The 12,761-nt window shown below is 37.4% G+C and overlaps 1 protein-coding gene across 1 annotated transcript; it reads left to right on the top strand.

The window, feature by feature from the left end:
• Positions 1-1,917: 1,917 nt before the first annotated feature.
• On the top strand, positions 1,918-11,232 carry LOC121520418. Its single transcript, XM_041803852.1, has 5 exons — positions 1,918-1,960; positions 2,053-2,377; positions 7,243-7,286; positions 9,263-9,562; positions 10,676-11,232. Exons 1-5 carry the CDS (start codon positions 1,918-1,920, stop codon positions 10,825-10,827), a joined length of 864 nt encoding a protein of 287 aa, XP_041659786.1. The 3' UTR covers positions 10,828-11,232.
• Positions 11,233-12,761: the final 1,529 nt, after the last annotated feature.

Here is a 12,761-nt window from a genome sequence, read left to right as displayed (position 1 = left end):
TCTTAATGTTAAATCAAACTTCTCTAATGTTCATCTTCTTATCTTAAATGTTGGACAACGGTATACTAGATCACAACAACATCAGAATGACTTATTTCTACTTCAACTTCAATATTTTAAACATTACAATCATTTCATTCTAATAAAATAGCTCATCAAATATTTACATTGTGCAAATATCAGAAAAAGAAATCAGAATTCAACTATTTCAGCTTAACCAATGTTAAAGAACATAATAAACACAGATTTCTCACACATAAAACATAAAACTATTATTTTCCTGCTGAAAGCATTGAAGTATTTTCTATCAAACATTTTAATAGTTTACTGATTAAGTAAACAATGAGATTTCAAAGGTTTTAACCATCATAACAGTAAACCAAAGTCTTTAGTTCACTGATTCTTGTCTAAATTAATGTTTAGGAACTCAAAGAACCTTCTAGTCCAGTGATCCTCAACCTGTGGCTCTTTTGTGATTATTAAAGGCTCTTTTATGTCTTAAGTTTAAATATTATTCCCCCAGAAAACCTTAAAAAAGGGAAACTTTTTTTTTTTGACATTTTTCACAATTTTTCGCCACTTTTCATCCATTTAAGATACCTTTGCCAATAAATACCACTTTTTTCCCTACTTTTTTTGGCATTTTTTCCAATTGTTGCCACTTTTATCCCAGTTTTGCCAATTTTAGGTACTTTGCCAACAAATACCACTTTATTTCCTACGTTTTTGCCCATTTTATGGCATTTTTTTCTTCAATATTTGCCATTTTTATCCCATTTTTGCCAATTTAAGCTACCTTTGGCCATTAAATACAACTTTATTTTTTTCCCAATTCTTGCCAATTTAAGCTACCTTTGACAATAATACCACTACCTTTAGCCATTAAATACCACCCTTGTCCTACTTTTTTGCCTACTTTTGCCACTTTTTCCCAATTTGTGCCCATTTAAGCTACCTTTAGCCATTAAACACCACTTTTCCCTACCTATCCATTTGTTTTTGTTTTTTTTACCCCATGGACTCTGGCTCACTATGGCGGAAACACAAACTCACTTCCTGCATCGCAGACTTTTTTCTAGCACGTAAACATGCACTGTAAAACTACTGTTAAATTAAGTTATACAAAACTGTAGAAAATAAAATATCTGCATTAGTTATCACAGTGAGAGGATTTTTATAACAGAAATGAAGACATGAAGTTAAGAATGAAGCCAGTAAATAATGTTTTTATGCCTCGTGTTGTAGCTGGTTAACCCATTTTTACCTGCTGGGTTACATAAAGGTTCCACATTCATGTTTCTACGGTTATGAGAGGAGAACTCTTAGCTTCCTGTTCATTGTGGGTGAAACCACGGCAAATATCCACCTTATTCCTGGGGCCGCTACTGTCAGTCTGAATGAGGGTGAAACTAAAGCAGAAATACATCAAATACGTGTTTTCTAGTGCAGTGGCTAACCATAGAGGCTAACTACCAACCACAGTTGTTTTAATAAGAATTCACCTGGAATCTGATATATACTGATATAATACTGATATATTTTGTAGTCACATGTTCACACTGTTTGAATTGTAAGCTGTAAAAAAGTGATCACCTTATTCCTGGGGGGTCTACTGTAGCTATCAGCATGGGGGGAACTTCCTGTACAGTACCAGCATCATCAGGGGATCTTTAGAACACCTGGGTCCTGGAGGTTAAAGGTCATCTACTTTCAGACATTTTTTCTTCTATGTAATAAGATCCGACCTGCTGTCACACCGCAGCCTTATCTCTCCACCGCAAGGGCTGATGGGAGATGTGAGGCCGTGTCAGAATCAGGTGTTCCTCCTCTGATGTCTCAGCTCGTCCTGGTTTGCCCTCAGCAGCGTCAGAGCGTCACTTCTCCTCAGGTTCTCCAGAGGATACACCACGGCACACAATGCTTCTCCTCCCAGCTGCTGCCCTGTGCTGTCTGTGTTCAGGTGAGAGTTTCCAGCCAATCAGGAGCCAGAAAACTCCACCTTTACCAAACACTGTCACACTCACCTTCACCTGTCTGTGTCTTTGTCTGCAGCGCTGGTTTCCACGGCGACAGAGCTGATTCAGGATGATTTAACACTGACCAGGAGAGTCAGTGAAAAAGTTTCATTCAGCTGTGGAGGAACTGACCAGTGTAGTAATAGCTATGTATACTGGTACCAGAAGAAAGAGTCAGAAACATTCACAGTGATTCTTGATATTAACAGGAATTCTGGAGCTTTAGATAAACGCTACAATCATCCTCAGAAAGATGATTTCTCAGCTGTGAATAAAGGGAACGGCTGTGAGTTGCAGATCCAGAGAGTTAAACTCTCTCATTCAGCCTCATATTTCTGCTCCTGTTGGTATTCTGGTCTCCACAGTGAGAAATGAAGCGAGGAGCCTGAACAAAAACCCTCAGATGAACAGATGTCAGTCAGAGTTTGTAACATGAAGAGAGCAGTAAACCACATCCAGGTTCACATGTTTCACCTCCATCTCAGCCAGAGTCACAGACACTGAGGGATTTATTTCATCACTGCTGACAGGACCACTGGAAAGTCAAATCACAGATCAAACTTTATTGATGACAGCAGCTTTATTGTTGCTCCACATAGTCAGAAACAAGGGAAAGATACAGACACAGAGGAGACGAAGAGTTTTTAAGTGTTTTTCAAAGGTGAGGTTTGCATCAAAGATCACTCCTAGATTTCTGGCTGTGGTGGTGATGTTTGAGGACAACGGACCGGGGAAACTTTGGATCTGATGAATTTGAGGGTTTGGGCAGTTGAATAAATTACTTCTGATTTTAAATCAGCATAAAAATGGAACGACAGATTAGGGTTTTATGATAAAAACTAAAGGAAGCATATAAATATAGAATAAAAGAGAACTTAAAATATAAACTTGCGGTACACCACAGGTAATAGGAGACGTAGAAGATGTGTGGTTGCCATGGTAACCACAACAGCTCTGTCTAAAAGATAGGAGTAAAACCAACTAAATGCAGAGCCCTTGACACCAACCCAGGAGACATTCAATTAAAATGGTATGATCAACTGTGTCAAATACCACACTTTAGTCTGAAAGAATTAAAACTGAGCTCTCTCCTCTGTCTGCAGCTAAAAGAAGGTCATTTGTTACTTTGCTGTGTTGTGCTCTAAAACCCCACTGAAATTTCTTGAAGATGTCATTATTGTTCATAAAAGCTCAAACCTGGGTTAAAACTACTGTTTCTAAAGCTTTGGATAAAAATGTGAGTTTAGAAATTGGTCTAAAATTACTGAGAACAGAAGGGTTGAGATTTGGTTTCTTTAAGAGTGGTTGGACCACAGCGTGTTTAACTGGCCAGTTAAAAGTGAGCTATTAATAATGGATAAAATACTGGGCCCAACCGTGTTTAAAACGTCTTTGAGAAATTTGGTGGGTACGGTGTCAAGGCTGCACATAGTTGGAGTCATCTTTGATAAAATATCTAAAATAAAATAAGTATTTGCACCTCTGGAATTTTTCCAGAAAATACACCATTTATCCCAGAAATTGTTGCAATTACAAATGTTTTTGGTATCCACATGTTTATTTCATTTATGTGCATTGGAACAACACAAAAAAGCAGAAGAAAAAAGCCCAAACTGACATAATTTTACACAAAACTCAAAAAATGGGCTGGGCAAAATAGTTGGCACCCTCAACTTAATATTTGGTTGCACACTCTTGGGAAAAATAACTAAGACCAATCACTTCCTATAACCATCAACAAGCTTCTTACACCTCTCAACTGGAATTTTGGACCACTCTTCTTTTGCAAACTGCTCCAGGTCTCTCAGATTTGAAGTGTTCTTCTTCCAACAGCAGTTTTGAGATCTCTCCATAGGTATTCAATAGGATTTAGATCCAGACTCAGTTTTGGTCACTTCAGAACTCTCCAGCTTTGTCTCCAACCATTTCTTGGTGCTTTTTGAGGTATGTTTGGGGTCATTGTCCTGCTGGAACACCCATGACCTCTGACGCAGACTCAGCTTTCTGACACTAGGCCCTACATTGTGGCCCAAAATCTTTTGATAGTCTCCAGATTTCATGATTCCTTGCACACAGTCAAGGCACCCAGTGCCAGAGGCAGCAAAACAACCCCACAACATCTTTGAACCTCCACCATGTTTGACTGTAGGTACTGTGTTCTTTTCTTTGTAGGCCTCATTCTGTTTTCTGTAAACGGTAGAATGATGTGCTTTTCTAAAAAGCTCTACCTTAGTCTCATCTGTCCTCAACATGTTCTGAATTTGCCTGAATTTGTGAGGAAGTTGACTGAGGATGTTTATCCACCATTCCAACTATCCTGTGTTGCATTCCTTTGTCAGTTTTTCTCTTCTCTCCACGTCCAGGGAGATTAGCCACGGTCCCATGGGTTATAAACTTCTTGATTATATTACACACAGTGGACAGAGGGATTTCTAGATCTCTGGAGATGGTCTTTAACCTTGAGATTGTTCATATTTTTCCACAATTGTTCTTCTTAAGTCCTCAGTACTAACAAAAATGATAGAAGACTGTGAGACCTGCCGCCATGTGAGAACAAACTTCAGAGAAACACTGTTACCCACCCAGTTCCCATCGAGACCTTGGTCCATTGTGGGAGCAGATCTGTTTCAGCTCAACAACAAACAATATCTGGTTATTGTCGATTATTTCTCAAGATTTCCTGAAGTAGCCAAGCTAAATTCCACAACCTCAGAAGCAGTTATTGAGCACTTTAAATCCGTCTTTGCTCGTCATGGAATACCAGAAGTGGTGCGCTCAGATAACAGACCACAATTTGCTTCTGAGTCCTTCACAAAGTTTGCACAGGAGTGGTGCTTCAGCCTTGTGACATCCAGCCCACATTTCCCGCAGAGTAACGGGGAGGCTGAGCGGGCAGTAAGGACAATCAAAAATCTCCTGAAAAAGTCTAAAGACCCTTATCTGGCTTTCATGGCATACCATGCTGCTCCTCTGGCGAATGGATACAGTCCCACAGAACTTCTCATGGGGAGGAAAATCAGGACCCCAGTCCCTGTTATTCCTTCCCTGCTCAAACCATGATGCACAGATCCTGCAGATGTGAACAGGAAAGAACAATGATACAGACAGAAACAACAACAGAACTACAATCAGCGACACAGAGCACGAGACATGTCACACCTACAACCTGGTGATTCTGTGTGGGTCAAGGATATGCTGGAGAGAGGAACTGTGGTATCTAATGCCAACACACCGAGGTCCTACATCATCGCAACACCTCGGGGAAGACTGAGAAGAAATAGATTTCATCTCTCATCATCTTCTTAGACACCAGAAACACCTGCCAACATACCTGAAGCAGCACATGAAAACACAGATCCCAATGCAGTGAGTGCACCCGTCTCCTGAGATCCAGCAGGACCCAGTACAACAGACTCCTGCATGTGAGAGACACTTCCCTGCCAGAATCAGAAAGGCACCGGCCTTCATAGAAGAAACTGTTCATGTTGAAACTTAAGTAATTCAATGTTTGTTGATGGTGTTTGCACAGGTTTACAAACAATTTGTTAAAGAGATTCACTGTTAAATGCTCAGGTAAAGAATAGTAACTCCTTAGGTGTTTATATTGATGATGATGTATATTCATCAGACAATGTGTGTTACTAAAATGTTTCCAGGCAGATAACATAACATGGAAAGGTTTAAAATACTTTAGTTATGTGCATCTTTTTTGTCTAGAAAGGGGATGTAGTATTAGGTTATTACAAGGGTAGGAACCTTTGAGCTTGTACCTGTTGCTCGGGGGACAATAAACAGTTGGGCGCTAACAAACTAAGTCGGTCGTCGTGTGTCTCCGTTGATTCAGGTTATTATTGTACCCCTAAACAATATAACAGCTGCCTTGTCTGAGGTGAGGCAGTCTGGCACTGGTGAGACTAGTGTAGGTGGAAACACCTATTACTGCTGTGGCTGTGCAAGCTGATTGGCCCCCTTGATATCAGAGGTGAGGCCTGTCAGTGAGCGTTTACTGCACACCAGACTGATCCATTCAACAGGCTCAGTCTTTCTTGTTGCTGTTGATGCTCCAACAGATGTGAATGAACTCTGCATGGGAAGCTGCGCAACTGCGCATAGAAAACCAGACTCAACTCAGTGGTAGACCAAGACCTCAGGAGTGATGCCTTGGTCACCCTTGATGACTACAGTCATACCACTGACACTGACAGGAAGGGCCATGTTTTTAGATTTCTTTGTTAACAAGATCAGTGGTCTCTGAGCAAATCTCAACCCAATTCATATTTCCTCTAACCAAGTTAGCTGTCTGGTTTGTCTCTCAGAGTTCAGCCAAATCCCCATGTATGACCTCTCCAACATAGTCACTCACACAAATAAACATTTATCTACATATATACGTCCAAATGGACTTAAAGTACTTTGTGGCACTTCTGAATGTTGTTTCTTCTTGCTAGATCTTTGCTTGTGTTGTTCTCGCTCTCGAATGTACATCCCTTTGGATAAAAGCGTCTGCTAAATTGAAGAATTGGGCAAAGCCTGTGTGACGTCAGCCATTTGATTACAATATACAGACTCAAACAGCTTTTGAAGCCAGTCTATGGTGGCCTGCATATTGAAATTGTTGTCTCAACCAAACATTAGGTCAACCTAATGGCAGACAAGAGCCCGCCGACTGAGCTTGACTTCCTGTCAGCTAGCTAGCTAGCCTTTTGGTGGTAGCGTCTGCCTTTCATATTATCTGTCAATCAAATGAGACGCGCCAATCAGAGCGCAGTGAGGTTTTTCCTAAATATAATCGAAAATGAAAGAGCCCCCCCCCCCACATTTGTTATTTTTGAAGCAGGCTGTAAACCAGTTTATTTTAGTGTAAAAACAGATTTTCAACATTTATTGTTATTATGACTTCCAGTGTTCCTGCAGCCAGCCTCTAGTGGACACTCACTGTATTGCAATTTTTTGCACTTCTGCATTGGCTTCATTTTTCAGGACTGGAGGTTGCTGCTTGATTCATGGTCAAAATCAAGACAATAAACTAATAATCAGTGGTGTTGTAGACATTTTAAAATCCACGTGTACAATCTACTATGGAGAAACACGCTGGTGTCTAAGAAACAACAGCAAAAACTGAGCCTGTGAGCTTTAAAGAGAGAGACCACAGGGCTGAAATTTGATCCTGGTCCCCATTGAGGAGTCATTCAGCAGCAGACAGGTTTTTGTACGAGTCTTTTTCACTGTGGTATCGCATCTTTGGCTCTGGGACTAAACTGTTTGTTACAGGTAAGAAACTATTTTTTATTAATTTGATTTAATTTGTTTTTGCAACTTCTTTTGCTCTGTTGGATCTAACTGCTTTTCTTTTATGATAACTAACAAAAAATTCCTGCAGCCACAGCTGTTATCACATTAAAATGTTGGGAATAACTGGGGGAAAAAGTCTGTATTTCACTGCATATCTTAGACTTTTCTTTATTCTGTGTCAGAACAATCCTAATTTTTTATTAAAGGTCTGATTTGAGCAAAGATTCAAATACCCAGCATTGGTTCCTCTCAGTATTTTAGATGCTAGATTCAAACTGGTACATGTCATACTTGAGAAATTATGTTTAGAATCAGAAATCCTCACTTTGTCCCACAGAACATACATCAGAGAAAGTCTAAATAAAGACAGTCAGTTAGGTGGTTCTTCATCATTTACATGGTGCTGAGGAATTCAGGAGAACAAAAACACAAGTGACTTTGCTGGTAGTCATTGCCACATAAAGGTTTATTATTTCATTATTAATTAACAATTTTAAACTTTTAATTAATATTTTCTGTAGCATTGAGTTAGTGTGGGGCATACATTTATTTTTATTTAAAATTAATTTAGTTATACTTGTGTTTTAATAAAAGTGAAAGTCCTAGGTTGAAGAAATTTCCAAATCTTTGATAAAAAAACGAAAAAAATAATAAAAGAAGTCAAATCAAAAAATGAGAAAAAAAGGATGACATGAAAGAACACAAACACGTTTGAAATATCTGTACAAAATATTTTTAAAATGTACATGATATATCTGTCAATAAATTACAGAATATATGCATCTGTCGCTATAAGTAGGTTAGTTCTATTGTTTTACCTGATGCTGATTTTGTATCTGAAAACACCTCGGACAAAAAACAAGCACCACTCACCAAGGTTTTTATAGTTAACTAAAATTACTAAACAATTAAAACTAAAATTTGAAAATCATTTTAGTAACTTAAACTAAATAAAAACTAAACTTTACCAAAAAAAAAAAAAAAAAAAAAGAAAAAAAAAAAGAAAACTAATTAAAACTGTATATTGCACTAACAATACTCACTAAAATAAAATGAAAATCTTGGCAAAATACCCTTAGTTTTAGTCTTTCACACAACCAGACAGACTGGCACCTACACCCATAGGGGTGGTGTAAAATGGCCTAAAATGATTGGTTAAGACTTCACTCAGTGGTAGTTTTATGTCTGGAGTTGTATTCAAACATCCTCTTTAAATAAATAAAATGATATGTGGAGAGTAACCTTTTTGAATATGTTTTTAAAAATGTATGATGTTCACTCAGCCCTGACCTGTATCTGAAAAGAACTAAAACTAATAAAACTAAATTAAAACGAAGCAATTTAGCAAAATAAAAACCAAACTAAGAAACCAGCAGTTAAAAACTCAAACTTAAACTAGACTGAATTTGAACACAGAAAATGAAAACAAAATAAAAATAAAAACTAATGAAAAATCCAACATTATTTTAATCTCGCTACTGACCACACACTGACCTTTCTGCCATTTAACCTAATTAAAAACAAAATGCTCGTCCAGCTGGTTTTCATCAGTACCACTTACTTTTCCAGCCTTCTGTTACTCTATCCATTCTTTTTTGAGATGTGTTGCTGTTTTCGAAACTTAAAATAAGTTAATATTTTCCTGGAAATATAAAATGTCTGTGTAAACATCTGATTTGTTGTTTATGTTCTATGGTGAATAAAATCTGGGTTTATGAGGTCTGATAATCATTGACTTCTGATTGTATTTACATTTTACACAGTGTCCCAACTTTTATGGAACTGGGGTTGTATTTATTACCTCTACAAACTTAAATAACTGTGTGTGAGTGATATTCACAGTTTACATGAGGATCTTTGTGCTGTAGATGAGAGGATCAGAGATCAGAAGGTGTAAATAAACAGGATCAGACTGACTGCAGTGTTGGCTTCATGTCTTTCTATGTGTTCTTCAGATCATGAGGTGCTGGAGCCCATGGTGAGCCTGTACTCAGTAGCATGCAGAGACCAGCAGGAGAAGAGTCCTCTGCTGTATGTGGCCTCAGCCATGTTTCCTCCTCTGGTCCAGATCTCCTGGAAAAGACAGAAGGACAACGGTCCTCTGGAGGAAGTTCCCCCTGCTGAGGGAGAGCAGCTGGAGATCAGAGAGTCAGGACGAACCAGCTCCATCTTACTGATCAAACATGGTCTCTACTCGTACAAATACGTCTGCTCTGTGGAACATGAGGGGGGCACAGTGGAGGCCCTCACAGAAGGTAAAGATAAGATGGTGGCTGTTTATTTATTTGTTTATTTGTTAAAAGGATCCCCATTAGTTGCTACCCTATAGCAACTAGTCTTCCTGGGGTCCGTCAAAAACAACATTACATTTGATATGTATATTACATAAGAATTCAAAATGAATCCAACATTTAGTTTTCATACAGTCATGGTCGCCCACAGTCTAAACCCACAACCCACTCAGAAGCTAATATTGATGCTTGCAGCGACAATACCTACTACAGTAGATTCAATTCAAGGAAGACGGAGAAAACAGTGTAGCACATATGATCTTTTCCTATGTAAGAATATCTCACTGGCAAAACTTTCCATTCAGCAGTTAGTAAATGACAATGTTATAGAATGACAAGTTACAATCAGCGGATAATCCCCTATTTTTAGAGTTCATGTTCATTTTGTACAAATATATTTCCTGAGTTCATTTTTAAAGTGCATTTTGGTGTTAGATCTTTTCAAAGTACATGGTAATTTGTTCCACTGAGAGGAAGCCCTGTATATAACAGTCTTCTGTATAGCACAGGTTCTTGAAATGGGAACAACAACATGACCTTGTGTGACCTGCCTTTTGGTATGGCTGTATATGCTATTGATGTATGAGATCCTGCTATAAAGGCTTTTTTGCTTTGTTGTAGTGATTATGCAATGAAAAAAGACTAAGATATTCACTGATAGTCTATCCTCAACTCTTAGCCAGGACAGAGCTTCATGCATACTATCGGTGCTCGTCCTAAAAGAACAGTGAAGTGCTAAACGAGCAGCTTTGTTTTGCATAAGCTGGAGTTTGTGCAGGTCTTTCTTAAATGCACATGACCAGATAACAGAACAAAAATCCAGATGTGACAGCACTAATGATTGAATAACTTGTCTGATTGTAGTATCTGTCATAAAATATGCACACCTTCTAATGCTGGACAGAGCTCTTCCCATTTTAGTTAAAATGTTGTTAATATGACGAGACCAATTCAGCTGTTCATCTATGGTTACACCAAGAAGCTTAATTTCATGCACTTGCTCCAAACCAACACCTTTCTTTGTGTAGAAACAAAGAGAAGAGGGGATAATGATACTTTTCATTTTGTCTGTTTCAGATGATCCTTTCAGGTCTGAGTGCAGGGTGAGGCTGCTGACTCTGCTGTACTCTGTGCTGATAGTGAAGAGTCTGGTGTACTGCTGTGGACTCTGTCTGCTGAGGATCCTCACCAACAACACACCGTCCATCCTCTGCTCATGTGCTAACTGACTGTCATTTCATTCATCCATTAAAACATCCAAAAAGAGGCGACTGAGACAAATCAGCACGGTTTGGCACGGCCTAAAGTCACGGTGGAAAAGCCCCATGGGAGGAGTCCTGATTGGATGCCCGACCTACTGTCAGTGATTTTAAATCTCATCATATTCAAGATTTTTTCAGCAGGTAAAAATCCTTTATAAAATTTGATTTAGCTTTAAAATATTTCAAATTGAATCAATACTTTGTGCAGATTTCTGTATGTAATTTTGATATTGTAAATATATATAAAAAATTCTGATTGTAGGTGTTTCTTCATTGTTTGCTGTGATTTTTATAATTTCAGAAATTATTAGCTGTTGAATAGAAATTGCAGCATTTTGCTATTTTTTCTTTCTGTTTACTTTTTGACACATTTTGCTGAGTGCAGCAGGTTTTTACTCTCCTTTGTATTTTTTTAAATAAAGTTTAAAAAATCAATACTGTCTGTGTTTTTAAACTCAAACTTAAGTCTGAGAAAAATGTAGCTCTATGTACTCAGAGGACAAGAAAACAAGGGCCGCCAAATGAGCACAGTTTTAAATTCAATTAATCTCAGCTTTTGTTTAGTTAATCATGATTAATCCCATCATTTTTATGAGAATTTTATAATTCCTCTATTTTGCATTCAAAACTGTTGAACACAGTAGAAAAATCACAAATGACACAAAAACTAACCACAGAAGAATAAATCAACAAATTACACAGAAAGTAAGGATACAGTAAAAAGGGGAATATTTGATAAGACAAGGTCCAGATGATTTCTGAGCTGTCTGTGAGTTTTTAACGGTAAATGAGACATGAAGGAGCAGTGGTGGGCTGATTTACATCCCTGTGTCTGCAGGACGACGAGGGACAATAAAGAATGAGATTAATCATGATTCAGAAAATGTATGAACTAATTTTAGAACTTGATTAATCCGATTAATCTTGACAGACATAAAGAAAACAAACATAAAACTGATTTTATAAACATGTCTACTGATTTTGTAACCAGACCAGTTTCAGAGCTAGTCTGTTTTTATACTTTTGTTAGTGTGAAAGTAAAGCTCTAAGCTGATGACGCTGTATTCTGAACACAACACAGTTATGTTTAATATTTGCTTGAAAAATTCTGGTTTAAAGAACAACAGTCAGCTTTACTGACCACTTATTTTTCACCCATCAGTAGTTTGGTAGTATTAATAGAAAAAATGAAATGAAAAATATGTTTGTTTTTGAATTCCACTTCTGAAAAGTGGTGATTTTGGCCCTAAAATAATCATTTGCGAATTAAAAAGCAGGAAATGAAAAAATTTGATGACCTTGCTCCAGGTAATATCTCAAAAATAAGTTGAAAAGAAGTAAATGCTTATTTATTCCACCTCTCTTATATAAATCATTAAAAGTGAATTCAACAGCTCCCTCATTAATTTTAAACCTGTTAGAAATATTTTATTTAGACCTGGTCAGAAATATCAATATCACATCATTTTTGTGTTATAGAAAATTTAAATTTATTATGAATAATTTCACAGTCAAAAAGGATTGATTTTATTTCATTGTATATTTATCTTATTTTTTTCCATTTTCTTTTCATTTTAACTCATTTTCATCAAAAAGACTTTGAGGTTTTCCTCATTTCCAACAAAACTGAGAAAATACACACATTAAAAACACAACAAACAAATACGATCAGTTATAAAGAGTAGAGCTCAGTCATAACAGTTACAGTCAGAAATAAGAGGCTAGAGTTATCTCACATTAATTTTTGCTAATATAATGAATTGGCATTTATTATAAAGAAGGAAATCAGGATTATATCAACACATCGATGTTGTTTTGCTGATCTCTAAGAAAAGCTGAGGCCCCCAGGACCCACCAGAAAAAAAGGTGATATATTACTGTAAAATAAAACCATCAGTTTG

This window comes from Cheilinus undulatus, linkage group 13, assembly GCF_018320785.1.
Source record: "Cheilinus undulatus linkage group 13, ASM1832078v1, whole genome shotgun sequence".
In the NCBI taxonomy this organism is placed as follows: domain Eukaryota; kingdom Metazoa; phylum Chordata; class Actinopteri; order Labriformes; family Labridae; genus Cheilinus; species Cheilinus undulatus.
Note: the sequence above shows the minus strand (reverse complement) of the source record. Positions and strands in the feature narration are given on the sequence as shown.

Bases quoted from the DNA above. Each gene is read 5' to 3' on its own strand.
- LOC121520418 (XM_041803852.1), top strand. From the start codon at position 1,918: ATGCTTCTCCTCCCAGCTGCTGCCCTGTGCTGTCTGTGTTCAG. The intron at 2,378-7,242 runs CAGTGAGAAATG...GTCTTTTTCACT, and splicing joins TGTTGGTATTCTGGTCTCCA to GTGGTATCGCATCTTTGGCT. The intron at 9,563-10,675 runs GTAAAGATAAGA...TGTCTGTTTCAG, and splicing joins AGTGGAGGCCCTCACAGAAG to ATGATCCTTTCAGGTCTGAG.